Below are 23,836 nucleotides of genomic sequence, written 5' to 3' on the forward strand. Positions count from 1 at the left end.
CATTTATCCGAAATCCATATCACTTCGCAGGCGATGCTCGGATTACTCCAACATCTAAAAAGGCAAGGGAAATATCATGAGAAATGGAGTATGATTCAGAATGCGTGTCTAGTAGCTGGATACATAATAACGCCAACAGAAACCTTGATGTGGATTTTACTTATAGTTCCACTGCCGAACTCCCAACACCAAACCACGATAGTATGTAAATGCAGCCAAACACTATATGGACCTCAACGCTGTTCAAACCACATTTTCAAATTTAATGTTTTCTTCATCATCATTATCGGTACCAATTCCGGAAGCGGTTGGCTCTGCCTCAGAACCTTCATCCATCGCGCTTGGAGCCAGCTCCTGCTTCGCATCTTTATACGCCATGGCGTTCGCGTAGCTTGCTTCCCGTGCTTCCGGCTTAAGCTCCCATGTCATCGCAAAATCACCACTCTTGACAAGGTGTGCGACCATCTCCAAGGTTTGCTTGAGGTAAGCCTCTGGCTGCTTAAGCTCGGCTTTGAGGGATTTAAATGGCCAGTACCTGTATCGTCGGAAACAGGCGTAGATGAGGTCCAGGAGCTCGTTTTGCGGCATACGGGCGGTTTTGTTGTCTTGGGTGCGAATCCTTGGGGGTTTCGTAACTTGCTATTGGATGTCAGTAATAAACCACAATATAGAGGTGAAAGAGAAATGACGAAGGCTTACAATAAAGTTGGACTTGTCGGCAGCTTGAGCAGTCTTCGGCTGCAACATTTTGCCAGTAACTCTTTCGATAAACTTGGTGTTTCTCTTCGGTTTAAGGGCTTCTAGAGCTCTTTTCTCGGCTATTCTATGATATTCCTCATTTTCAACGGGAAGGCAGTTGAACTCATCGTGTACTCGCGCAGCGATGGCCGTTTGCTCTGAAGAAAATATTAGTATTTCCAGAGTTCTCACATATGGACAAATGGAGAACACACTTGGAATAGTTTTCCTTGTATATGGCTCCCACTTCTTCTTGTTTGCCTTCTTCCTTGAATCCCGTTTCATTTGCTCGTACACGTACGATCGCCCGTGGGGCTGGTTTTCATTGAATAGAAGATGCGCCCTGTCTTTATACCCAGGAAGATCCTTCTCTGTAAATATAAACGTATTCTGCACGGCGTAAGCAGTCCGATCTGCATTTATATTCTGGCGTTTCAGATTATAATCCTTCGGTACTCCCTCATTCTGGGGGATATCGAGTAATCGAAGACTGATCTAGACTCATAGTATTAGCTGAGTCGGAAGAGAGCAGAAAGCTCCAGATCCGGATTCAGACCCATACCCGCTTAATGTCGGTTGGCGGCCCTTCCACCCTTACTGTGCCGATCTGTATCTCCTCATCGTCGTCGAGTTTCGACCAATTCTCCCAGAGAATTTTCGGAATCCTCGTCAGCCATACATCTTGCGCGGCATTCGCAAAATCTAAATCACCCGTATCCTCATAGATATCCTCATCTGATAGCATCGCAATGTCATTGTCTTTTGCGTCGGGTTCTGATTTGATCGCCAGTCCGGGACTTGGTTCCGGTTTGACGGCGGAAGCGCCAATGTTTGACATTATCGTCCGCTCACGATGGAGTGTAGAAGCAAAGGAAACGGCGATGGCAGATATGAAAATATATTTGGGGCCGGAGAAGCTGTTGAAAGGGGCTGGCCGTGACGGATTGTGTCTGTATGCTCTTTAGAATGAAGCTTCGCATGCCTGTCAGTGACAATTCGATGAAGTCACTGGATCACGTGACTATGGGGATTCGCTTTCAGGTGACTAAGCAGCTTGGTTGAGCTTCCGAGAGCTTCGAGTAATGAGGGGGAGCCTATGTTTTTTGTTTGTTGAAGCTCTGTTTGGCCCGGTACACTGACATCCTAATTTAGGTGGTTGTATGAGGTTGTAATTGTGATCAGATAGTGTGCTAGTTCACTGCGATCATGGCTTCGGCCGAAGTCACGTCTGCCCTCGCAGCAATTGATGCAACATCAAACCAACAGGCCAAAGCAGTACGGTACAATGAACTCCTCTCCCAGATAGTATCCTCATCCAGCCCCACCACCATATCGCAAGACCTTATCGCCTTCCTGGGATCCATATTGAGCGAAAATGTGAGCATAATCGCCTCTCGCCCTCTTCTCGATGCCTTTATAAATGCCCTCCGCACGCTCCCTGCAGACGTCCAGATCAATGTCGGTCAACACGCCATCCACGCTCTTCAGAGCCGATCAACATCGGTGGAAGAACAAGACTCCTCGATACGTGGAATACTTGCGGATGCATATGAGTCGCAAGATGAATATCTAGCTGCTGCCAGGGTCCTTCAAGGAATTCATCTGGATAGCTCGCAGCGTTTGATATCGGATGAAGATAAGATGCGCATGTGGATACGAATTGTCAGACTATACCTTGAAGAAGATGACCCTACAAGTGCTGAAGGATTCCTGAACAAGATAAAGAATTTACCATCAAAGATTCAAGATCAGGAATTGAAGCTCCATTTCCAGCTATCACAAGCACGAATTCTCGACGCCCGAAGACGCTTTCTCGATGCCAGCCAGGAGTATCTCAATGTTAGTTTGGCCACTGGTGTGGATGAAGGGGATCGACTTCACGCGTTATCTGCGGCTATAGTCTGCGCGGTCCTGGCACCAGCAGGACCTCAAAGATCACGCATGCTTTCGCGACTCTCCAAGGATGATCGATCCTCCTCGCTAGAGGAACACAGCATCCTAGAGAAGATATTCAGGGATCATCTCCTTACGCCGGAAGAAGTGAAAGCCTTTTCGATAAAATTGGCTCCTCACCAGCTTGCACAGACAGCGGATGGGTCAACCGTTCTTGACAAGGCGGTTATCGAGCATAATCTGCTCGCGGCAAGTCGGCTATATGAAAATATCCATGTGGATAGTTTAGCGTCCATTCTTGGCCTCGAAGCGAGCGGAGATATGAGTGCTGGCGAGAGGGCGGAGGTATACGCTGCCCGAATGGTAGAACAGGGTCGACTTGAGGGGAATATTGATCAGATCGCGGGTGTCATCTACTTTAAGTCAGGAGTAGATGGCGTTGGGCCTACGGACACGGAGGGGAGGAGCTTAAGAATATGGGACGCTGGCGTGCAACATTTGACGGATGAAGTGGAAAAAGTCGCTGCCTCCATCATGGACGAGTTCCCCGTAAGTCCATTTTGGATATCCCTTTGAGCTACTTGACACTAATCGCTTTCTACAATGCAGGAATTTGCAGCGGCACAGATGGTCCACTGAATGGCCTGAACCCGTGTAGATTCTTGAAGATGGAACAAGGTGTTACTCTCTCACCCTGGGCACAGGACCAGTTACTTCGTAATGACATAATGAATGAAATGACTTAAGTATCCCTCCGGAGTGAAAAGGCACTGGCTCCCGTGGAGTCTCATTCATCAGCAGAGATCCATTGTACGATGGTGTAAAAAGTATCTGTACGCCATACCATTTCTTGTATTCTCGTAGCAAGAGGCACACGCTTCGCACAGAGGGCGCGTCCAAAATGTCTTGTAGGCCAGGAATCAAGTAATTCAGAGACTGGAGAACAATTGCTTAGCCCGGTGGAATTTCGCAGGGCTTTACTCCGTAGCTGGCCTAGTTCCATATTTCTTGGAGAATTGCGGCCCAACCGATTGAACTGTCTCTACGGAGTAATGACTAACTACGGAGTACTCCGTACGTAGTAGTCAATTGACTAACGTGGTGTGTGGCGAAAGAAGAGGGTCGTCCAGCCTGACGTCAGACGAAAACGGCTTGCTGCTGTACCACCATGCCCAGCAGTGAGGGCATTGCTCATCGCCCGTATACGCAGTAGTTAAGGATGATTTCTCCTCTTTGCAGGATGGACGGAATGAATGTAACGCGCTGCGCATCTGAAGTAGCCGCTCATGATGTGATCCAGGTCAATTTCCAACTCAATTGACCTCCTCCTAACACCCTGAGGATGCAGAACCACGTTCCCCGCCAACGACAAAACGTCTCAGGGACGAGAGAGGCACATAATGGCACCACTCGCAGAGCCTTCGATCCCCTCGAACCTCCTCAGCGCAGCCAGCCTCGTCACCCTACTGGTGGGCTGGCATATGCCCTCTTCATGTTCTCGTCGCAATGGTTTCTCGTCCCGCAAGGCATGGGCATCATCGCCGTAATCCTCCACCAACTTCCTTACCAATTCCGCGGGCTGGAAATAATATCCAAGATCGTCTGGGTTTACACGATTGTCTTGCTTGGTTCATGTCTGGGTTTATACGTCCTCCGCATCCTGCTCTACCCCCGACATGTCGCGTACCAATTACGACATAGCATCCTGGAAACGTCGTGCCTGGCGAGCATTTCAATCGCCTTCACGTCGATCATACAAATGGTTGCATTGACTGTGGTAAGAGGATGGGGCTCTGCCTGGGGAATTGTCGCCTTCGTCCTGTGGTGGATCAACACCGCTCTCGCCGTGCTCGCTGTCCTGGGTATACCCTACATCTACGTTCAGGTTCAGCCGCCCGGGATCAAAGGTGTTCCTCCGGCGACTCTGTTACCGCTCATCGCTGCATTGACATCCGCCGCCGGAGCGGGAGTGATTTGCCGATATGGTGCGATCAGCGCACGGCTACAAGTGCCCATGATCATCGTCTCCTACCTAGAGATCGGGATCGGATTACCTCTCGCTGTCTGTTTAGAAACGATCTACCTTGCTCGACTATTCGACCGAGCATTCCCGGCAACGAAAGAGATCTATCAAACCATGATACTTTGCGGACCCTTCGGCCAGGCAAGCTTCGCGTTGCAAATGCTAGGCCAGGTCGTCCAGCGAGGAAGCTTCGCGTCGTATGACCGGGGCACATTCCTCACCGCAAACTCCGCGCCCACGGTGGGAGTCACCAGCCAATTCGCGGGCCTGCTATCCTGGGGCTTTGGCACGTTCTGGTGGGCATTATCCATCATAAGCATCGTGCATTCTCTTCTCGCGCAGTCGGGTGGTTTGAGAGCGACAAGCTTCACACTGGGCGCTTGGTCGCTTGTCTTTCCATGGGTTAGTAACTAACCGTTGTTATCCTGTCGCATCTAGTCTGCATTTCACAATCTAAAGATTGAATGAAGGCCATGCTAAGAGAAAAACAAAATAGGGAGTATACACAAACGCAGCCATTATGCTCGGCCAGATCATGAAATCTCCCGCTTTCGATGTCTGGTCTACAGCGCTAACCATTCTTTTACTTTTCATAGCTATAAACAACCACATATGGACGGTGAAAGGGTTGATGTCAGGGACCATCTTCGGTCTTCAGAAGGGCTAAAAGTATCAAGACGACGAGATCGACAAATCTGCGTGGGGTTTGACAAATGAATATAGATGATATCATAGATTTCCACTGTTGAAGCCTAGATTGTATTTAAGAAACACAGTCTAGCTTCTTAAACTGCCTATCACAATCCCAATTAACCGGTAATAAAGCAGCTAATTTAAAATTTTTTTCCAAAGGCCATGAAATAGGGGCAAGAGGGACTCCTCAATCAGAGGAGGGGTGTATTCATTAATTTCCCGCTATCGATCCATCAATCAACCCATCCATGCCTTATCAGCCCCTGTCAAACGTTTCGAACTAGTTGACCCTTCGGCATCTGTCAATATCCAAGGAACCAATCCATTCTTGATCTGCCCTTAACAACATCCCCAGTATTTTTTTTTCTCCTTTTCAATCTCTCCGAAATCCCCGTCCAAGCGATTATGCACAATTTCCGGCGCCAATCAAGCTATTTATCTTCAACCGTCCGTTGCAAAATGGCCCTTGAATTGTAAAAAAGGAAAAGGCAAGAGTAAGTGTAGGCGCATGTGTTAGGGTACAAAGCAACATGGCTATCTATGCAAGAAATTTTTTATTTTTCCTCTCTTAAACCAATGCGCGCATGCTCCTATTCCATGGCCACAATGCGGATCTGATTGAAATGAGAGGCAGAGTAGAGGGAGTTTTGGGTTCAATGAATATGCATGTGAAGAAGAGGGGATACCATGGCATTTCCGGAGGGCTGCGATTTTTTAAAGTTGGCTTAGATACAATATGTGCTTTGCATGCTTCACAAAGCTGAGAATACAAATAACTGTGAACGGCGCAGGGGTTAGCATCTTGAATGTGAAATAGCAGTGATGGTTGTTGGAATGGGAACTTACATTGTTTGTTGCAGCGATAGCAATGCTATCCTCAAATGGATGCCAACTCATGTGCAGAATCTTCTTGTTAAAATCAATTTGATCTGCATCTGTCTCTTTACGCATGCGTCCTCCAATTCCAGCAGGACTGCCGGCTCTTGATCCACCCTTCTTACCAGCATTTGTCGAAATCGAAGAGTTAATGGGAGTTGGAACGCCCACCTTCTTCGCTTTGAACGCGGTCTTATCAGCCTGGAGGACAACCTCGGTCTCCTGGCTTGGGTCTGTTGGATAAATCATGAAGTTGTTGTTGTAACTTCCAGTCATCACATTATTGGCATCGCCGGAGAAGACTACTTCAAATTTGTCAAAGATACTATCATTTTCGTACGTGTCGCAGAGCCTCGGGCGTAGATGCTCGTGGATCGGAATTGTCTTAACAGGTTGACGTTCCATGTTTACATCCCAGATCTTCACAGTGAGGTAGTCGCGGGAAACGATATAGCGGCCGTCGTGAGAGAACCGAACATCAGAGATGGAAGAGATGATTTCAGAAAAGAAAGATCGAGAAGACACATCTTCTTCTTGTTCAAATTCTGCGGGTGAACAAAATCAAATGTGAGCACAGGTGTATTCCATTGGCATAGAAAGATAAACAATATTCCAAGGTGGTCAGAAGAGTACGTACGTTTTGCATGCTCATCGCACAAAGCGCGCTGCCGCATATCGGCCAACTTGATCGTTCCCTTGGAACTAGCATACATGAACCAGTTGCAGCTAATAGGGTGGAACTCTGCAGCAGTTATAACCTCAGTCAATTCTTCCATATTCGCTGGCTTGATATCGACAATGTTGAAACTCTGGTCTTGGATATTCAAATTCCACAAGTTGATACGTAGATCGTCGCTGCTGATGAATGTCTCTCCATCGCTGTTGACCGATATGGAATTAATGTGATAGGCATGTGCATTAGCGTAGATACGCCGTGGGACTGCCGCAACTACGGTATCATGGTGCGTCATGCGAGGTAACTTGAGGGCCGATGCGTCCTTGAATGAAATGTGCGGTGGTCGCGGGATACCCCCTCCACCAACAGCGCTGCCTGGGGTAAGGTCATGGGAGAGGTTATTCTCTGCAACCACCTTGAGCGACTTGTCAAACACCTTCCACAGCTTTATAGTCTTGTCGTTCGTCGAAAGGAGGAAATGAGAAGCATTTTGCCGTCTGCACCATTTTATTTTGTTGATCTTCTCTTCGATCTCTAAGGACTTGAGGTAATCGAATTCCGGCTCGTGCGACTGAAATTCGGTATGGAATTTGTATTCGCATGTTTTTTTCTAGACCAGCAACGTCAGTCACCCCATTCAACCCCGAAACGACAACGTAGGCGTGGGGAACGCATACAGTTTCATTCCTCTCGAAAAGAACCACTCGACCTCCCTTGTCGCCAGTCGCCAAATAGTTACCCGTATGATCGAACTCGACGGTGGAAATGATATCGGCTATAGGCAAGGTAAAAGAAATATAAGCGAGGAGTGACAAATGGAGTGATAGCAACAATGTGATTCAATGCGCGATGGGCGTTTGTATACCTTCAGTGATATCTTCAACGTCGCCCTTGTCTCCAAAACATCTAGTTAACAATCAGTGGCGGGTCTCACAACATAGCCAGACAGAGCTGCCACAGAAGCATTGCTGTGTGCTGCGATACAGGCTCTTCCAGCAGAATTCAAGACGTACTGTGTAAACTTCCAGGTTGGCGAACCTGGATCCCCGTCAACCATCTTTCCTAGCCGCTACCTGACCTTTAGGTAGCAAGATGAAGCAGGCAAACGCAATTAAAGATCCCACCGCAAGAGTGGATGGTGTGCTTGAAACTGTAGGGGACAGCTGCAAAGCAGAAACTTTTCCACACGGTGAGGAGATGTGGGATTTATAAGGAATTATATAAGGTGGGATACGTTCTAGAAACCAAAGGTAGGAGGGTTCAGTTGATGTACTTCGGTCTCAAGTGATTTCGATCTGAGGTGGTTCGGTCTGAAGGAGTTCGGTCTGAAGATGAATGCTGCGTGCGCCGACAGTATTAGCTTAAGCACAAGTTAGAAAGTTAGGGTTCCAATAGAAGAGTGGAGGAGAGGGAGGTTATTGTTATAAGAAGTGAGTGATGTGATGTGGGTAATTGAACACTTGACAACCAGCTCACATCAGGATATGGAGGTGACGGGAAGCTTCCAAGACAAGTGACGGGATAGTGACGGGATGGTGACCAGAGTAGCAGGAGAAGGTCGCATTTTAAGAATGCATTTTTCTAACTTACAGGTAATGAAGAAGGGAGAGGTTTCGTCGGCAGAGGAGCAGTGGGATGGGATTTTGCTGAAATCTGAAGCTAAGAAATAGAAAGGATGATGACGGCTGTAGAAGGAGGAGGATGGGAGAGAAGAAAAAAAAGACAAGGCACGCGATGCTGAGAAGGAAGCAGAAAACGGGAAAATGAGCCACAGAAGATACTGAAAAGAGGAGAAAAAGAAAATCAGGATGAGGAGGGGAGTGGAGTGTATGGCGATGCTCCGGCGATGGCGGCGGCGGCGGTGGTGGTGGTGGTGTTGGTACTCTGGGATCGATGGAGGGGAGAGGTGCCGGTTTGGGGGGGAAAGAAAACAAGTGCGGATCCCGTCGCTGGAAGCAGACGAGGAGAGGCAGAGAGAGAGGGAAGTGCCAAACCTGGTCACAACTCTGTGATGTAACAAGCTGCAGAGCACCAGACAACAACAACGCTGTTGGTTCGCAACAAGAAGCAGAGAAGTAGAAAGACTTCTAGGTAAATGCCCTTCTCTTGCTGACAGAGTGGGCAAGATTGAGATAAAAAAAAAAGTCGAAAGAAAAAGGGAAAAATCTGGGAAGTCGTGCACCAAGAAGCTACTTGTAGAGGTACATACCTCTCCCTGTGCGAGCTACAGTGTAGTTTTCACGCATTAAATACTAAATGGGCATTTCTCAGTGATGACCGCACAGTTTGTCAAAAGCAGCAGGGTGTGTTATGGAGATATTCAGTGAACTGCTCCATTGCTTGAGAGCTTCTTCCGCCTGCGACGTCTCCCAGCGATGATACACAACTTGCAAGGCTGCTTTAACAAGGCGCTTATCTAACTAAAACTCACTGATCTTAACTAAGTAGCCAGCAGGTACCGGCCGACGATCGCCCGCTTCTTGAGGTCAATCTTCACATGCAGCGACTCCAGCCCTACCAAGACCATCCATTCCATCCTTGACAGCCCGCAGTCGAGGCAAACCGTGCGCAGGCATCATTAGACCCGAAAATTTCACATCGCCGCGGTGATTGTTCTCCCTGTCATCGCGTTCTCTTCGAGCCTGGGTTAATTTCAGGAATCGGAAAATGCCGTGAGATGAGCTTCTGGCATCTATCATAGATACTAGTTACAGTGATTTTGCCGGGGGGGAGCAAGCATTCCACCGACTCGAACAATGGATGGAAAACGGCCTGTGCCACCGGACGAGAGAGGCAGTAACCAGGATATCCCTCCAAAATCTGAGATTTCTGATTCAGATAATAATTCTCCCGCCCAACCAGCCCCCGCGGGGAAGTCCCTTGCTGACCGGATCCAATTCTCTGCCTCCGGCCTCCTTCAAAACACCTTTCTCAACACCCGATCACCCTCCTTGAGCGACAGCCTCGCATCAGGCCTTTCTGGGAGCTTGGCCAATTACGGCAAACCTGGTTCTTCACAGGGTGGTCCGTTTGCCGGTCAACAATCCAGTCATGGCGTGATAAACGATTCACTGCGATCCTCCGGCGGACGAAGCGCACCTTCAACCTCGGCCATACACTCGATCGGGGGGCCCAGTCTACGGTCTGAGTCGTTCCGGTCGAATTTGACATCTGCAACAACCGACCAGGAAAATGCCGATCTGCTAAGGTCCTTCGAAGAACAATTGAATCGGGAGGAGTTTTTATTCTCACCAGAAGACAATATCGGAAAGGGCAAAGGCAAGCTTATCGCCGAAGACACAAACCCACCACCTCTCCAGCACTTCTCGTCCTCAGTCGCTCTTGAGTCAGCTTGGTCTCATCCCTCCCAGGCTAACCCAAATTCCCACCCGGCAACCGAAACAACCGACGGCTCAGCCGTCCTCTCCCTCCTTTCAGATCCATCCTTCGACCCCTTAACCCCTTCCTCCGTCCCTCCATCCCCAACCCTCGCCCCCATCCCCGACTCCACAGTCATATCTCCTGCGTTGCGCACAGAACCGCTTCCGCCAGTCTCCCTTCTCCCCGAGATCCAATCTCTCCTCCTCCTCCCTCCAGAGGAACTTTCGTCCATCCCCACAGTCTCCGAGTGGCTGGACCTCGACGTTTCATATACAGACGCCGTCTGGGGCGGTGCGCTGAAGACATACACCGAAGAAGCTAGGAGGGAGGTTGAGGAGCGGAAGGAAAAAGGTGCAGACCCGGGTACTGGCGACGGCGGTGTGTATGGAGGCCCGGCTGTGAGAAGGCTGGGGATGATCTTGGCGCATCTGAGAGAGAAAAAGAGTCCTGTTGGAACTTGACCGGATACATAAATATCTTTTTGCTCGCTTTGGTCGATATCTAGAGATGTATATAAATTGCGCACATACGGGCCGGGTGTTTTAACTGGATTTTATATGTATATATCAATGTCCCCCGATGGCTACGGGTTGTTTAATGCAGCTACTGTACAGTAAACTAGATATACCCAGTAAATTTCGAACAGAATCGAGAGATAAATTCTTAGAAACAAAAGGCTGTTTACACCAAGAGAAGCCGCCCCAAGGAAAAAAAAGGCTATACAATGCAATATCGTAACTAAAAAGAGTAAAAAACAAATTCCGTTATTGTGGGATAATACACGCATGTCCGAAATAGGAAATTAGAAAATTAGGCAGAAAGAAATCCCAGTCTGATCGGATAAAGAAGGGAGGAGAGGTGGTCGTCTATGGAGAGTCAGGAGGGCGATTTGTTCTAAAACTTCAAGCTTGGGGTCTGTCCCTTTACACGTCCGATAACGATCTGAGAGGCATATTTGGGAATGACTTCATCGTCATGGAGCATCTCGAACTCTGAGGATTAAGTCAGCATGGCCAACACGCAATTAGCAGAATTGGTTTCACAGGTTTAGCGTACCTTCGGTAGCATCTTTGCCCATATGGCTGAACAGAGCCTGGGCACCACCAGGATGCTCGTCAAGCCAGTTGGAAACATCCATCACGACACCCTTGACGACGATCCAGAGGTCGTCTTTTTTGTTGTGTTTAGCGACTTCTTCCATGGTGAATTCCTTCTCTGGGACTTTGAAATCGGAGATATCCGCTTCAGCAGGCGTGGATGCCGCGGCGGGGGCGGGAGTCGCTGATGCATCGGCCTTTGGGGCGGAGATTTGGGCCTGAACCTGGCCCTGGCCCTTGCCGTCGCCAGGAGCAGTCCACTCAACAGAAATCTTACCAGGCTGCGAAGGGTCAATGTGGAGGGAGATTTGGTTCAAGCGAGACTGAGCAGTGGCACCAGGGTTGGAAAGCACCTGCTGGAAGAGATATTCGCTAGCCGAGTCACCGGCAACACGGCCGTAGACGACACAGCCGAGGAGAGAGGAGCCACCGAGACGATTAGCTCCGTGGACACCACCTGCAAGCTCACCACAGACAAACAAGCCATCGAATGGCTTGCCTTCCTTGTTGAGGACTTGAGCCTTGTCGTTGATCTCAATACCACCCATGGTAAAGTGAAGAACGGGCTCCATCACAGCAACGTGGAATGTGTCATCAACGGAGAAGGGCAAGTTGTGGAAGTATTTCTTGCCAAATGGATCCTTCTTCTTGCCTTCGGCAATCTGGTTGTAGTCATCGAAGGTCTTCTTCAATGCGGCTTCTCCACAGCCAATCTCTCTCGCAAGTTCCTTTCCGGTCATCTTCTTCATCAAACCACGGCCAGAATAGTGGCGGGTGTGGAAGTCAAGGACATTGGAAGCTTTGCTGTTGAGAATAAGACGGATAGGCCATTTTCCCTTCTCCTTCTCCTTCCACATCTCGCCGGAGACGTAATCACGATGACCCAGTTCATCAGCGAACCGCTGGCCGTCTTTGTTGAGCAAGAGACCACCCTCACCACGAAGAGCTATAGCCTGATTAGCCTTATCCACAGAGAGCTATTTGAATACAACGTACCTTCAGCAGCCAAGAACTTCCATTTGGAAGTAGGATCCTTGGGATCGACAAGACCAGTTGGGTGAACCTGGACCTTGTCCATGTCAATATCATTGGCACCAATCGCCATCAGCATCTTGTGTCCATCACCAGTGGCATGAACGCCGTTTGTGCTGGAGAGGTTGAAAGTGTCTGGTCGCCATTTCTTTAGGAGAGAGTTTTCTGTGAAATCGGCGGCATATCCACCGGTGGCCAGGACGACGACACCGTCGGCGGAGTGGGATTCGCCGTTGTACTCGTAGGTGACACCGGTGACCTTGTTACCCTCCCTGTTGATTCCGGTAACTCGTGCCTTCTTCAGCACTTGTACACGGTTGGGCTCCTTCTCCGTGAGTTCTTCCAATTTCTGCATGAGCGCATATGTGATCGCCATTCCGGGGAATTTGGCATCGTGACCACGGTGCGTACGAGGGAATGAGTGGCCACTATCCTCCTGTTAGTAAAATATGTAAGCAGCCTGAGGCGAATTGTACATGAACTTACCCAAGGCGGGATACGAGGGTCAGGTCGAGGTCGAAGACGTCCTGGAGCCATTCGACGGCCGCAGCGGACTTGTATGTGAGAACCTTGATGAGATCTGGGCGAGCCTTGTCTCTGGCGGACTTCAGGGTGTCTTCGTAGAACTGCTTGACACTGTCGCCAATGCCAAGTTCGACCTGTGTTCTCGTGAGGGCTCCGTTGATACCGGAGGTGGCTTTCGTGGAGTTGCCACCGAAGAAACCTGCGGGGCAGCCGGGTCAGCGAACGTCTCGGATTAAGAGCAAGCACAGTTGGAAAGGCACTCACTCTGCTTATCGAGGACGAGTACGTTGCCGCCATTTAGGTAGACTGTATGAGCAGCACTCAAACCGGACACTGTGTTCAAAATGGGTCAGCTCTTTGCTCGACATGTGAAGCGGAAACAGCCCGCAGAGAGGAAAAGACGTACGTCCACCCCCGACGACGATAACTCTCTGTGGAGTGGCCATGGCTGATGATAAGGAATGTAAAAGGTCTATTGCAGTAAACGTAGATAGCACAACCAGGGAGAGGAAGAGATTTGGGGGAGAACGAAGCAGTGAAAGACGACAGGAAAGGGCAGTTAAGAAGAGGAAGAGGAAGAGGGTGGCCTTGATTTAGCTCTCCCGCAGTTCGAGGTACTCCGTAACGACCCAGCGGGCCTCCATCTCGGCCGAGGTATCTCCACACAGCGAAACGGGCCCGTAAAGTTACAGCCCACTCCGATTCTGCTGGCCACCGCCGCCCGTTCTGGCCACTGGGAGCGCACGTAATTCCATTATCGCCGGCGAATGGATACAAGCGCAATTCACCCCGGGTTTCGGAGCGTCTGCCTGGGCCAATCACACCAGCTGAGTTGCAGCCCACCATGATGACATTCAACCGCGGTACAATCTCTTAGCCCTTCGTTTCTTGTGTCTGGTCTGGGGTAGGAAGTACTCCGTGATCAGCCCAGGGAGAGAAAATTCCCTGAGGTCCGGCCATCGAAACGGCAGCTTCGCTGTCCCCTGTTTGGCCTACTTCATCCTACGGTTGCGAGGTATGGCGGCTTCATTCAGCGGGCAGAACTGCTGGGTGCCATCCCGTGCATTCGATGACTTTTGTCTTAGTTCCATGAGCCTAACTCACGATTGCCTGTTGTCCCATTGGTTTATTCCCGCATTGGCCCATTGAACTCTACCACCTTTGACTCTGGCGCATGTGAAATGGATTTTCTGGGTTCAGGATTCACATGCAAGCCACGCAGTGGATCAGACATCAAGATCATTACTACCTGTTCCGTACCATCAATGAATGGGATGATCAGATCATGGTTTATTGGGTCAAAGGAATGCTCCTCTAATCGTTCCCTGCTCATATCCTCCCATCATGTGCGACAGAATGATGTGAAAGGATTATTGCCTCTTAATAGCCTAAAGGGATTTATATGAGCTCTCCCCAAAATATTGATTTGGCACCAACGAGTCCTGGAGAAGCACTGGAGGCAGGCTGCTTTAACCACCTTGGACCTATTAGTAGCAAGATGCAATTCTGGTTGATCTAGGGTTAGCCCGGGAAACTGCAATTTTCAAAATGTACCTTGCATCTTGAAGTATAGCCGTGAGGAAGTTGAAAAGTTTCAAGTGAAGAATCGTCGAGTTCAATACAAATGTGCAGAAATCACTGGACCACTGTCAAGAATGTCCCAAATCATGCCTTTCCTAGAATCCCTTGCTCACCCTCCATTTTAGCTTTATTTCATTCTCCTTTTTGTCTTTGAAGAGCCATGCAAGCATCCAAGCTAGGATGACCCAGCGCAGTCTCTTTTGAATCATAGTAGTGGAAAAGGAAAATGAAGCTATTTCCCAGGAGCTTCTGACAAGACAGAGAAAGGTCTCACTTACACATGACAAGGATGATTGTGTGGATGGGTGATGCAGCGGAGCTTGGAATCCATCGCCCTACTCGCGTGGCCCATCACATACCCTTCGCCCTGATAGTGGCTATTACATCTACCAAGTATGTGATAAACGCATCGGAGCCCGAACCTAGCGATCACCTGCTCTCCTAGTTAAAAACCTGGTGAAATGCTACCCATAGATCCATTTTTGTGGAAAAGCATCGTGTGTAATCATGTCCTACCTCAATCATCAAACGGCCAAATTTACTCGAGAAATTTCCGTTCTTCATCAGAGTGAGTTCGCTCGATTGCGAATTTCTCCTTTATTTTTCACACGTCTTGCTTTATCTCCTCATCGAAACATTCTCGGGCTGCGGCTGGGCCAACAGTGAGTCGACCAACCTTTACACACTGACGGCTGTTCAACGCAGAGGGGCTGCTCAAATGGTCCATCCACATCATCTATATAGTAGAGGCTCCCAAATATACTAAATTCCATCGCAATCCATGCCCTCTGATGGTCAAAGATTTACATGAAGACCTTCATCTTACTGGTGTCTCTGAGGGCCAAATAAGTCCGAGTTTGATTCCATCAAATTTTTCCATAATGAGATACTCGGCTCGAACAGTATTATCAATATTGGTTTGAGAGTTTCACGCATACACTTCCGGTGCCGGAGACTTCAATAGATTATGTGTTTTATTGAAGTAATCAGGCAAAGGAGAACATTTGAAGTAGGTATCCAAACTCACAAAGTCAATAGTTGCTACTTCACTAGTAGCAGTAAAGTGAGGTACTCTGGTATTTGAATTAGGAACTTTGCCAACTACCTGCCTGCCATCGTCAAGTGTAAAGATATATGCTTTTCTGAGCATGCCATCGGCACACCTCTCGATATTTGTCCAGCAGTTCGCGCCGACTGGCCTTGCTGCAACTTGAGCAAGTTCATTGACATTAAATTGAACATGACGCCTCGACATTTGCTCTTGCTCGTCCAGGAAGAAGCGCCCGCATGTGCTGTTGAAGAACTCCTCCGTAGAATTCTAGTCTGAACGTCTTGCGGGCTAACACATTCCTTCTCACGAAGATTCAGATGCCTGCCTTTCCGAATGGCCAGAGTTTGTGTCCCCCCCCCCCCCCAAACACTGAGAGAGTGTTTGTCGAATTCGCTATTAAGCACCGATACGACTCAACGGGCGAGCCATAGGTAGCGTTCTCGGAGCTGGAAGTCCTCGAAGATCCTCAGGCCACGTTTTTGTCGTGATTGATTTCCCACCTGCCCCATGAGGTGAGAATAACTCCGTCATGTGGTAGTTAACTACACACAGAGTAGCTGCTGGAGCTCCACGCCAATATACCTAAGAACTTCAGCTCACTTTACTTTTAATTTCTTCTTGGTGTCGGCTGCATAAACTGAGATGCCCTCACAACATGGAATACATGGTCACTTCTGCAGTAGGGTTCATAACAATACAACTGGGAAATAGGGAGACATCCACTTGCTCCGGTTGAAGTGCACATGTATTTATGTATGCAAATACTCCGTACTCTGGAGCCATGGAGCAAAATCTGCATGTGTGTGATGGTGTGGATGCATCATTGTTGTCATGTGTGGATTCAAAAGAATCTGCTGAAGTTGTTTCAAGATCCCGTGGCCTGGGACAAACAGTGGCTATTGAAGCAGGAGAAGGTGTACAGAGTACTCCGTAATGGCCTTGGGGAATTTAAGTCGGGCGATACAAGCTCATTATGCTTGTTCCTGTTGAGAGGGGGTCACTTTCCAGCCACCCGTGCCTGGCGAAGCTGTCCAGCAAACTTTAAAGAGGTTCAGGACGGGCCAAATTGCCGAGTTTGGTCTCACCGCCTTATTACCTCATCACAGAAGAGTCAAGCTCCTGATTGGACAGTCGCAGCCATGTGGGGCCGACTTTCCGGCGTGACGCTGGGAGCTAAAAGACGCCTCAAAGACTGGGCCGTGCTAGGCTGGATGCGGAAAAGCTCAGCCGGCAGAAAAGATTGACCTCCTTACCTCAGTTCACGTCACCGTTTGCGCTGTCTAACGTAACGCCTTGTCTCCGAGATTTTTACCTCCTCTCTACCACTTCTTTCTCTTCAAGAGAGTGCTATCCTTATCGCAAGTGTCTTGTCTTCCTGGCGTCTGCCATGTAATTTTAATCTTCGCTTCGTCTGTTTGGCAAAACGCTTTCTTCTTGAGAGACGGCAATTAGACACCATACCGTATTCTCCTCTCACTCCGCTGGACCACCGGTTGCCTGCCTGTCGCTTCTGTAAACTCAGCGAGACATCTTTCTATCGTCATGAATCCGTCCAACAAAGATGGATGGCATTCAGGGGCTAGCGGTCCGCAGCCGCATCCTGCAGTAGAACAGCTCGGGCAGCAGTCGAACAGGCCTCTCGGCTATGGGTACCGTTCCCACCCCTCGTCCGGGACTTCAAACGTTGCGCTAACATTCTTTGATCAAATAGTGAGAATCTTCTTCTTCTTTGCGATGTTGCATAGCTTCATCTGTGGAGATTTCCATTTGCCGCTTTCACTGCTGGCTTGTTCAAAATGCATGCCGTGGCATTGCTTCACTCTTCACTAATTCTTCTCAACGAATAGGCCCCTATCATGCAGTTAGCCAGCCTTCTAGCCACACACTTCCCACTCTAGCAGACCTGACGCAAGGTGCCAATGTACCACCTCCATCACATCAGCAGCCGCCAAGATACGCGCAACATCAACAACCATCCCTGGGGGGTTCACATTCCCTTCCCGGCATTAGTCAATCGATCCAGCATTCCTCACCGCAGTCATCTATCAACCGAGATAGAGAGAGAGAATCTCGGGACAGGGACAGGGACATTCTCGAGAGACAGCGCGAAATGCAGCGAGAGGAGGAGATGATGCAACGGGAGCGTGAGATTCGCGAAAGGGACCGCGAGCATGCAGAGCGGTACCATCGCGAACAGCAGCAACAACAGCAACAGCAGCAACATCATCCCGTTCAAAGCCACACTGGCTCCATTCCAATACATCAGCCTGTCGCCTCCAAAGTTCAAAATTCGATCCATGGTCCTAACGGATTGCTTTCGAATCTTGGTGCGACCACTGGCCCAAATGCACCCCAGAATGCTCTTCAGGGTTCTAGCGTCCCAGGAGGTTTGTTCGGCGGCCAGATGCAGCATCCAGATGGACCACCAAGACAATATATGCCCGTCCAATCTCAGTCCCTGTTATTTGGTGGGAATGCGCCGTCGCAGATCCCAGGGAGTGTTGCCGCATTGGCGCAAGGCCAGCAACCTATACTTAATGTAAGTCATCTTAACTACTCCCTGGAGAAGAGATATTTGGGTTCACGTCGCCTTTTTAAATGTGAAAGTGGTATCATTAAGATATAAAGTCTGTTGCTCTTCCTTATATTTTGAAAGAAAATTTTGAAAAATTGTTCACAAAGTTGGCCCGCTGTGGTCCTTCATGGTGACCTTCTCGGCGAGCTTTCCGGAATATGCTATATTTTGCTGCCGACAAATTCCTCAACTGTTGACATGACATTGTTTTGAAAACTCTGCCTTCTAAACATTTACATCTACCCTGAACACATCCTCAAAATTCTTTCTTCATACCAACAAAAAAAAAAAAATTTTTTTTCGTCACACTCTTTGGCACCACAACAGCTTTGTGACGTCGATACTGATGGCGCCGAATCCACAGGACGCTCTCAGCTACCTTGATCAGGTCAAGGTCCGATTCGTCGAGCACCCGGATGTTTACAATCGGTTTCTTGACATCATGAAAGATTTTAAAAGCCAAGCGTGAGTGACCAGCCTACTCTAAGATATATAGCTTTGCTTCTCTAACCAACCTCGCAGCATTGACACCCCTGGAGTTATCCAACGCGTCTCGACTCTTTTCAACGGACATCCCACTCTTATTCAAGGATTCAATACCTTCCTCCCACCCGGGTATAGGATTGAATGTGGGCCAGACGACAATCCGGACGCGATTCGCGTCACCACACCCTCTGGAACGATCTCCATGTCTGCGGGCCGTCCAGCTTTGGAGGCTACCACTGAATCTGGACAAAGTGGGGGTTTAATTCCTCCGAGTCGCACAGAGTATTTTGAGCAATCCCGTCCAGGGTGGCAGCCCGGGCACGAACAGCAACAACAGCAACCTCAGCAGGGCCCAATGCCTGGTGCTGTTGGCTCTTATTCCCCAAGTGGCAGAATGGTTCCACCTCAGTATGGCCAGCAGGGTGCACAGGGTCAGCACCACGAAGGTTCATACGAGTATCAGAGCCAGCATGAGCAGCCTACCCCGGCAACAAATGCTGCTCTGCTCCATCAACAAGAACAGCGCGGAGTGTCTCAGTTGCAGAACGCCGTCTCTGTCGCGACTGGAGGCGCCGGGCGATCGATGATGCAACTTCCTCCCGGTGGCAGCCAGACACCTGGCCCTAATCAACCCGCGACTTCATTGGCAGGAATGGGCTCTGGTGTTCTTCAAGGAACTCAGAACGAGGCTACTCGACGAGGCCCCGTCGAATTTAATCATGCAATCAGCTACGTTAACAAAATCAAGGTGAGTTTCCTTTGCCTCCAAGCTAAAATGATGCGGCCATGTGCTAATGTGGGGTCAAACAGAATCGATTTGCGGACTCTCCTGAGATATACAAGCAGTTCCTCGAGATTTTGCAGACCTATCAAAGGGAATCCAAGCCGATCCAGGATGTGTATGCGCAGGTGACCGTTCTGTTCAACTCTGCCCCGGATCTCTTGGAAGACTTCAAGCAATTTCTTCCCGAATCGGCAGCCCAAGCGAAGGTTCAAGGGCAAGGCCGCCAAGATGAGGTTCCTATTTCTGTGAGCAACGTTCGCGGAGAGCCTGGTTATAGCTCTGCTGCCCTCCAGAGCCAGTCCTCTAGGGACACTGTCAAGATGCCGCCTCTGGGTCAGTTCAGCGTTAAGGATTCGGCAAAGGAAAGCAAGAAGCGGCGCGGTGGTCCTGGTGCGCAAGCTGGTGCGACTTCGATCGGCGCCCCTGGCCCAATGGAAACTTCTGTTGGAGGACCGGCAAGCAAGGTTCAAGCATCCCAAATTGGAAATGTCAACAAGGTAAGACGTCTTGCTAAGTAGGATTTTGCATTGCCTTTTTGATTATTGCTGCATCTTGCCTGTGAATTCAAGAACGCAAGGGTGGATGGATGCTTTACTTTCTGTCATTGAATGGCTTTCTGCCATGAACAGCCGGAAACAGGATGCCAGCTATCTGTTGTTGTTCTAGAAACTACAATTGCCCGTGACTACACTGTTGTTATCCTGTTAATATTTGGTTGGCTTGGTTGGGTGGTTTTATGGCCGGTGCTGTTCAGTTTTTGTTTCCTTTCCTTTCTTTGCAGGTATCTTTCTACGTGTGGCTTCTTTGGCACGTACACCTATTTTTTTTAATGTTTCAGACGCACTTCTTGGCGTCTTCTTCTCGGCGTCTCTTCACGCAGCCTGTCGTTCGTTCGCATTACATGCAAATTTTGGAAGCTGACGGTATTTTACCAGAGAACGAAACTTACGCATAAGCCTGCACCACCTGAGGCTGCGCCTGCGATATCTCCCACGCTTGTGCCTGCACCTCCAGAACCCATCCCACCAACCTTTACACTCTCAGCATCTCAAGAAGAATACGCCTTTTTTGACCGTGTCAAGAAGTTCATTGGCAACAAACAAATATTCAGCGAGTTCCTCAAGCTGTGCAACTTGTATTCTTCAGACTTGATTGACAGGAATGTCCTTGTTAACAAAACAGCAGGGTTTATTGGCTCTAACCAAGAGTTAATGAATTGGTTCAAGCGATTTATGCACATAGAACCAAAAGACGACATCATCGAGCCGAAGGCCAAGGACGAATCTGGAACTGTCAACCTTGCGCATTGTCGAGCCCTTGGGCCTAGTTACCGGCTTCTTCCAAAACTCGAGAGACAGAAGCCCTGCAGCGGCCGTGACGAGCTCTGCCAAAGTGTTCTGAACGATGAGTGGGCATCGCATCCAACATGGGCATCAGAAGATTCTGGTTTCGTTGCACATCGAAAGAACCAGCATGAAGATTCTCTGCACAGGGTCGAGGAAGATCGTCATGATTACGACCACTATATCGAGGCTGGAATTCGAACCATACAGCTCATGGAAGCTTTGTTACAACAAATCTCAATTATGACAGAGTCAGACAGAGCCAATTTTAAATTACCACCAGGACTCGGTGGGCAAAGCGAGACGATTTATAAGAAAGTTATCAAAAAAGTTTACGATAAAGAATACGGCCTTCGCATTATAGATGAGCTATTCGCAAACCCAAGTCAGGTTCTTCCTATCGTCATTGCTCGTCTGAAGCAAAAGGTTGAAGAATGGAAGCTCAGCCAAGTAAGATCAATTATGTATCCTTATCCGAGCAATTTACTAACGTCTCTGAAGCGCGAGTGGGAGAAGGTCTGGCGGGAGCAGATGCAAAAGGGATACTGGCGAAGTCTTGACCATCAGTCTTCTATCAACAAGAAGGACGATAAGAAAACTCTCACGACTAAGCACTTCCAGGCGGAGGTTCAAGCTAAATTTGAAGAAGCAAGAGCCCTTCGCCGAAGCGGATTCCCGGTACTCAGCTACCAATTTAAACATACCTTTGCGGATTCCGAAGTTATCCTCGATACCACCTATTTAATCCTCTGTTACATTGACCATAATTCAGCGGGTTTTGGCGCTGATCCGCAGAAAGTGATGAATTTCGTCAGAGACTTCGTCCCGATATTTTTCGGTATGGATCGAGACGCAGTTAGGACTTATCTAAGCGAGGTTTACGATAGCAGTCCTGCAAGTGAGGAAATGGATCATGACAGTATCCCATCCGACGAGATGAATGGTACTCGCGTTCGCCGTGCGGTCAACAGCAAGAAACTGGACCTCCTCCGCGAAGTGCTTGATAATCGGGTTGACAAGGTCTCGAGGCTAGACGGAGAAAGAAGTACTGCATCGATCAGTCGGTTCTCAACTCCAGGTCTTGGATCCGCAACCGAATCTACCCCAGCTCCCGACTCTAATTGTACTTTTGATTCCGCTGAGTTGCAGTGGATGGACCATCCTAGTCAAGGAAACTTTAATCAGCAGCGTGAATACCCGTTGAATGAACCCTACAAAAAGAAGGTCCATCACCTGTATGGGAATCTCACAATCTACTGCTTCATTCGTACTTTTGAGATGCTATATACTCGTCTGTTGCACTTGAAGGGAGGTGAAGAAGCTGCCCATGAGGAATTGCGTCGTGCGATGGCCCCCAAAGCAGCCTACGACTTGGGAATGATCGACAAGGCGCCCAAGGAATTCTTTTACGATACGGACCCAAAAGCAAATCTTTACCATCAAATGGTTCGCATGTGCGAGGAGCTGGTGAAAGGCCACTTGGACCCGGGCCACATGGAAGACACCTTACGCCGCTTTTACAACAGAAACCGTGGCTGGGAGCTCTATACCCTTGACAAATTGCTCGGCGCTATCGCGAAATTTGCAAGTAATATTTTCAACACCGATCCCAAGGACAAGAGCGCGGACATTGTCAATCTCTTCTTCAAAGAACGCGACAAGGAAGAAACGACGCATAATCATGAAATTCAATATCGCAAGCAGGTGGAGAGATTGATAAAGGATGGAGATATTTATCGTATATCTTATGTGAGTTTCATCCTTCGCTTTTGCATGTTTGTGGTCTCTAATAAGCTAATTTTACTCTGTTCCAGTTCCCGGCCTCGAACGCCGTCACGGTACAACTCTTAACCACCGAAGACAGCACCCTTGAGAGCGATGACCTCACACCCGAGGCGAGATGGTCGTATTATGTCTCTGCATATAGCATGCGTGATCCCACCGAGGGGGTTATATTTTCGGATATGCGCATTCCATTCTTGAAGCGCAATCTCCCTCCCAAGCTGGACTCGGATGAAGAGTACAACCAATTTTACAAGCCCTTGATCAGTCACGAGGGATTGGTCATTCGGGTCTGTGCAAACAGCTATCATATCCTCTACGAACCGGGTACGGAAGAATGGTGGTGCCGTCTTACCCAGTCGAACGATGCTGAGCAAGAAGCTTCGCAGAAACTTGCTGCAGTCAAGGAGAAGCGCAGAAACCGCTTCGAAGAGAAGTTTGTGAATAACTCGCGGTGGACGGATGGCCTTAGCAAGGTTGAAGTTGACGAATTCAATCAGCGGTTTAGATCCTGGATTAAAGCTCAAGACCAGGATGCCCCGAATGTAGAGAAAAGTCAAACTAGAACCTCTGATGATCATCGCGAGAAAGAGGACGAGGTAATGACTGATGCTGATTGATCTTTCGAAGTTTACAAGAAAAAAAAAAAAAAAAAAAGGCGAAAGGGAGCTCTTGTTGATGCCAGTCTTAGGACACACAGAGTATCCTTTACCATTAGGGCCATACCCACCCATTGATGCATTCACATCCATGACTTTCGGCTTTTGGCGACTGGGAACTGGGGATGGTTGGGAAGATTGAAGGGACCGGCTTGGCTCCTCGGTTATATTTCTTAAAATGGTTTGTTTGTTCGACGACTGTGTGGTTTGTGTTGAATGCTTTCTGCATTGCTTTTGCGTGATGATCTCTTTTCTCCTTTCAACTTCCGGTTATCACAGTTGAACTTCAGCCCCGAATTTGTGTAACTACCGTACTGTACTATCAGCTAGGAAATTCGTCATTGCTTCACTGAACCTATGCCAGTCTAATTAACCAACCACATCGCTCCCATTCCACTCCCGACGGCCACAACTCTCTGTAACCCCTTGTTGACTCGGGTCGCACCGAGGTCGTGATGCTGACTAAGAAAATGGCTTCCACTCATCCGTAGTCCGCTTCGGCTATCAACCGCAATATCAACAGTGGTGCGACGATTTTTAGCAAATCCGTCAACCGAAAATGGAAGCAGTTGCAGATATAGAGCTAACTGTAGCGAGCATATCGCCGACCATTCCAGTGGGCCCCTTTAGAAATCGTCTAT

General features: G+C 48.8%; 7 protein-coding genes across 7 annotated transcripts; 4 read left to right on the forward strand and 3 right to left on the reverse strand.

Annotated features, from left to right (window-relative positions):
• Positions 1-92: 92 nt before the first annotated feature.
• Positions 93-1,681, reverse strand: D8B26_004768 (uncharacterized protein). The gene is made up of 4 exons (XM_003070522.2): positions 1,301-1,681; positions 954-1,233; positions 700-896; positions 93-639 (listed from the first exon to the last, which is right to left on the reverse strand). Exons 1-4 carry the CDS (start codon positions 1,574-1,576, stop codon positions 244-246), a joined length of 1,149 nt encoding a protein of 382 aa, XP_003070568.1. The 5' UTR covers positions 1,577-1,681; the 3' UTR covers positions 93-243.
• Positions 1,682-1,944: 263 nt separating this feature from the next.
• D8B26_004769 (uncharacterized protein) lies at positions 1,945-3,389 on the forward strand (the record flags this gene model as incomplete). The annotated part of the gene is made up of 2 exons (XM_003070523.2): positions 1,945-3,180; positions 3,241-3,389. 2 exons carry the CDS (start codon positions 1,945-1,947, stop codon positions 3,268-3,270), a joined length of 1,266 nt encoding a protein of 421 aa, XP_003070569.2. The 3' UTR covers positions 3,271-3,389.
• A 448-nt stretch (positions 3,390-3,837) lies between these two features.
• Positions 3,838-5,359, forward strand: D8B26_004770 (uncharacterized protein). The gene is made up of 2 exons (XM_003070524.2): positions 3,838-5,056; positions 5,151-5,359. The coding sequence occupies exons 1-2, from the start codon at positions 3,974-3,976 to the stop codon at positions 5,319-5,321; spliced, it is 1,254 nt and encodes a 417-aa protein (XP_003070570.2). The 5' UTR covers positions 3,838-3,973; the 3' UTR covers positions 5,322-5,359.
• A 146-nt stretch (positions 5,360-5,505) lies between these two features.
• On the reverse strand, positions 5,506-8,927 carry CDC55 (protein phosphatase 2A regulatory subunit cdc55). Its single transcript, XM_066124590.1, has 7 exons — positions 8,490-8,927; positions 7,913-8,237; positions 7,765-7,805; positions 7,577-7,674; positions 6,861-7,509; positions 6,194-6,768; positions 5,506-6,123 (listed from the first exon to the last, which is right to left on the reverse strand). The coding sequence occupies exons 2-7, from the start codon at positions 7,954-7,956 to the stop codon at positions 6,100-6,102; spliced, it is 1,431 nt and encodes a 476-aa protein (XP_065980671.1). The 5' UTR covers positions 7,957-8,237; positions 8,490-8,927; the 3' UTR covers positions 5,506-6,099.
• Positions 8,928-9,393: 466 nt separating this feature from the next.
• Positions 9,394-13,495, reverse strand: D8B26_004773 (uncharacterized protein). The gene is made up of 6 exons (XM_003070527.2): positions 13,341-13,495; positions 13,199-13,267; positions 12,896-13,133; positions 12,374-12,837; positions 11,337-12,323; positions 9,394-11,272 (listed from the first exon to the last, which is right to left on the reverse strand). The coding sequence occupies exons 1-6, from the start codon at positions 13,378-13,380 to the stop codon at positions 11,175-11,177; spliced, it is 1,896 nt and encodes a 631-aa protein (XP_003070573.1). The 5' UTR covers positions 13,381-13,495; the 3' UTR covers positions 9,394-11,174.
• D8B26_004772 (uncharacterized protein) lies at positions 9,536-10,898 on the forward strand. Its single transcript, XM_003070526.2, has one exon. It carries the CDS (start codon positions 9,656-9,658, stop codon positions 10,739-10,741), a length of 1,086 nt encoding a protein of 361 aa, XP_003070572.1. The 5' UTR covers positions 9,536-9,655; the 3' UTR covers positions 10,742-10,898.
• A 3,613-nt stretch (positions 13,496-17,108) lies between the features above and the next one.
• On the forward strand, positions 17,109-23,545 carry SIN3 (Transcriptional regulatory protein sin3; the record flags this gene model as incomplete). Its single annotated transcript, XM_066124591.1, has 8 exons — positions 17,109-17,319; positions 17,414-18,105; positions 18,506-18,606; positions 18,664-19,375; positions 19,438-19,908; positions 20,347-21,204; positions 21,256-22,503; positions 22,569-23,545. 8 exons carry the CDS (start codon positions 17,109-17,111, stop codon positions 23,154-23,156), a joined length of 4,881 nt encoding a protein of 1,626 aa, XP_065980672.1. The 3' UTR covers positions 23,157-23,545.
• Between the last annotated feature and the right edge of the window lie 291 nt (positions 23,546-23,836).

The sequence above is a fragment of the Coccidioides posadasii genome, chromosome 2 (genome assembly GCF_018416015.2).
Source record: "Coccidioides posadasii str. Silveira chromosome 2, complete sequence".
Classification (NCBI taxonomy): domain Eukaryota; kingdom Fungi; phylum Ascomycota; class Eurotiomycetes; order Onygenales; family Onygenaceae; genus Coccidioides; species Coccidioides posadasii.

Coding starts and splice junctions, on each gene's coding strand:
- D8B26_004768 (XM_003070522.2), bottom strand. CDS start 1,576: ATGTCAAACATTGGCGCTTCCGCCGTCAAACCGGAACCAAGTCCCGGA. Junction 1,234..1,300: donor CGCCAACCGACATTAAGCGG/GTATGGGTCTGA, acceptor CTATGAGTCTAG/ATCAGTCTTCGATTACTCGA. Junction 640..699: donor CCGACAAGTCCAACTTTATT/GTAAGCCTTCGT, acceptor GACATCCAATAG/CAAGTTACGAAACCCCCAAG.
- D8B26_004770 (XM_003070524.2), top strand. CDS start 3,974: ATGCAGAACCACGTTCCCCGCCAACGACAAAACGTCTCAGGGACGAGA. Junction 5,057..5,150: donor GGTCGCTTGTCTTTCCATGG/GTTAGTAACTAA, acceptor AAAACAAAATAG/GGAGTATACACAAACGCAGC.
- CDC55 (XM_066124590.1), bottom strand. CDS start 7,956: ATGGTTGACGGGGATCCAGGTTCGCCAACCTGGAAGTTTACACA. Junction 6,769..6,860: donor GTGCGATGAGCATGCAAAAC/GTACGTACTCTT, acceptor GTTCACCCGCAG/AATTTGAACAAGAAGAAGAT. Junction 6,124..6,193: donor CTATCGCTGCAACAAACAAT/GTAAGTTCCCAT, acceptor CGCCGTTCACAG/TTATTTGTATTCTCAGCTTT.
- D8B26_004772 (XM_003070526.2), top strand. CDS start 9,656: ATGGATGGAAAACGGCCTGTGCCACCGGACGAGAGAGGCAGTAACCAG.
- D8B26_004773 (XM_003070527.2), bottom strand. CDS start 13,380: ATGGCCACTCCACAGAGAGTTATCGTCGTCGGGGGTGGAC. Junction 13,134..13,198: donor ACTCGTCCTCGATAAGCAGA/GTGAGTGCCTTT, acceptor GCTGCCCCGCAG/GTTTCTTCGGTGGCAACTCC. Junction 11,273..11,336: donor GGGCAAAGATGCTACCGAAG/GTACGCTAAACC, acceptor CTTAATCCTCAG/AGTTCGAGATGCTCCATGAC.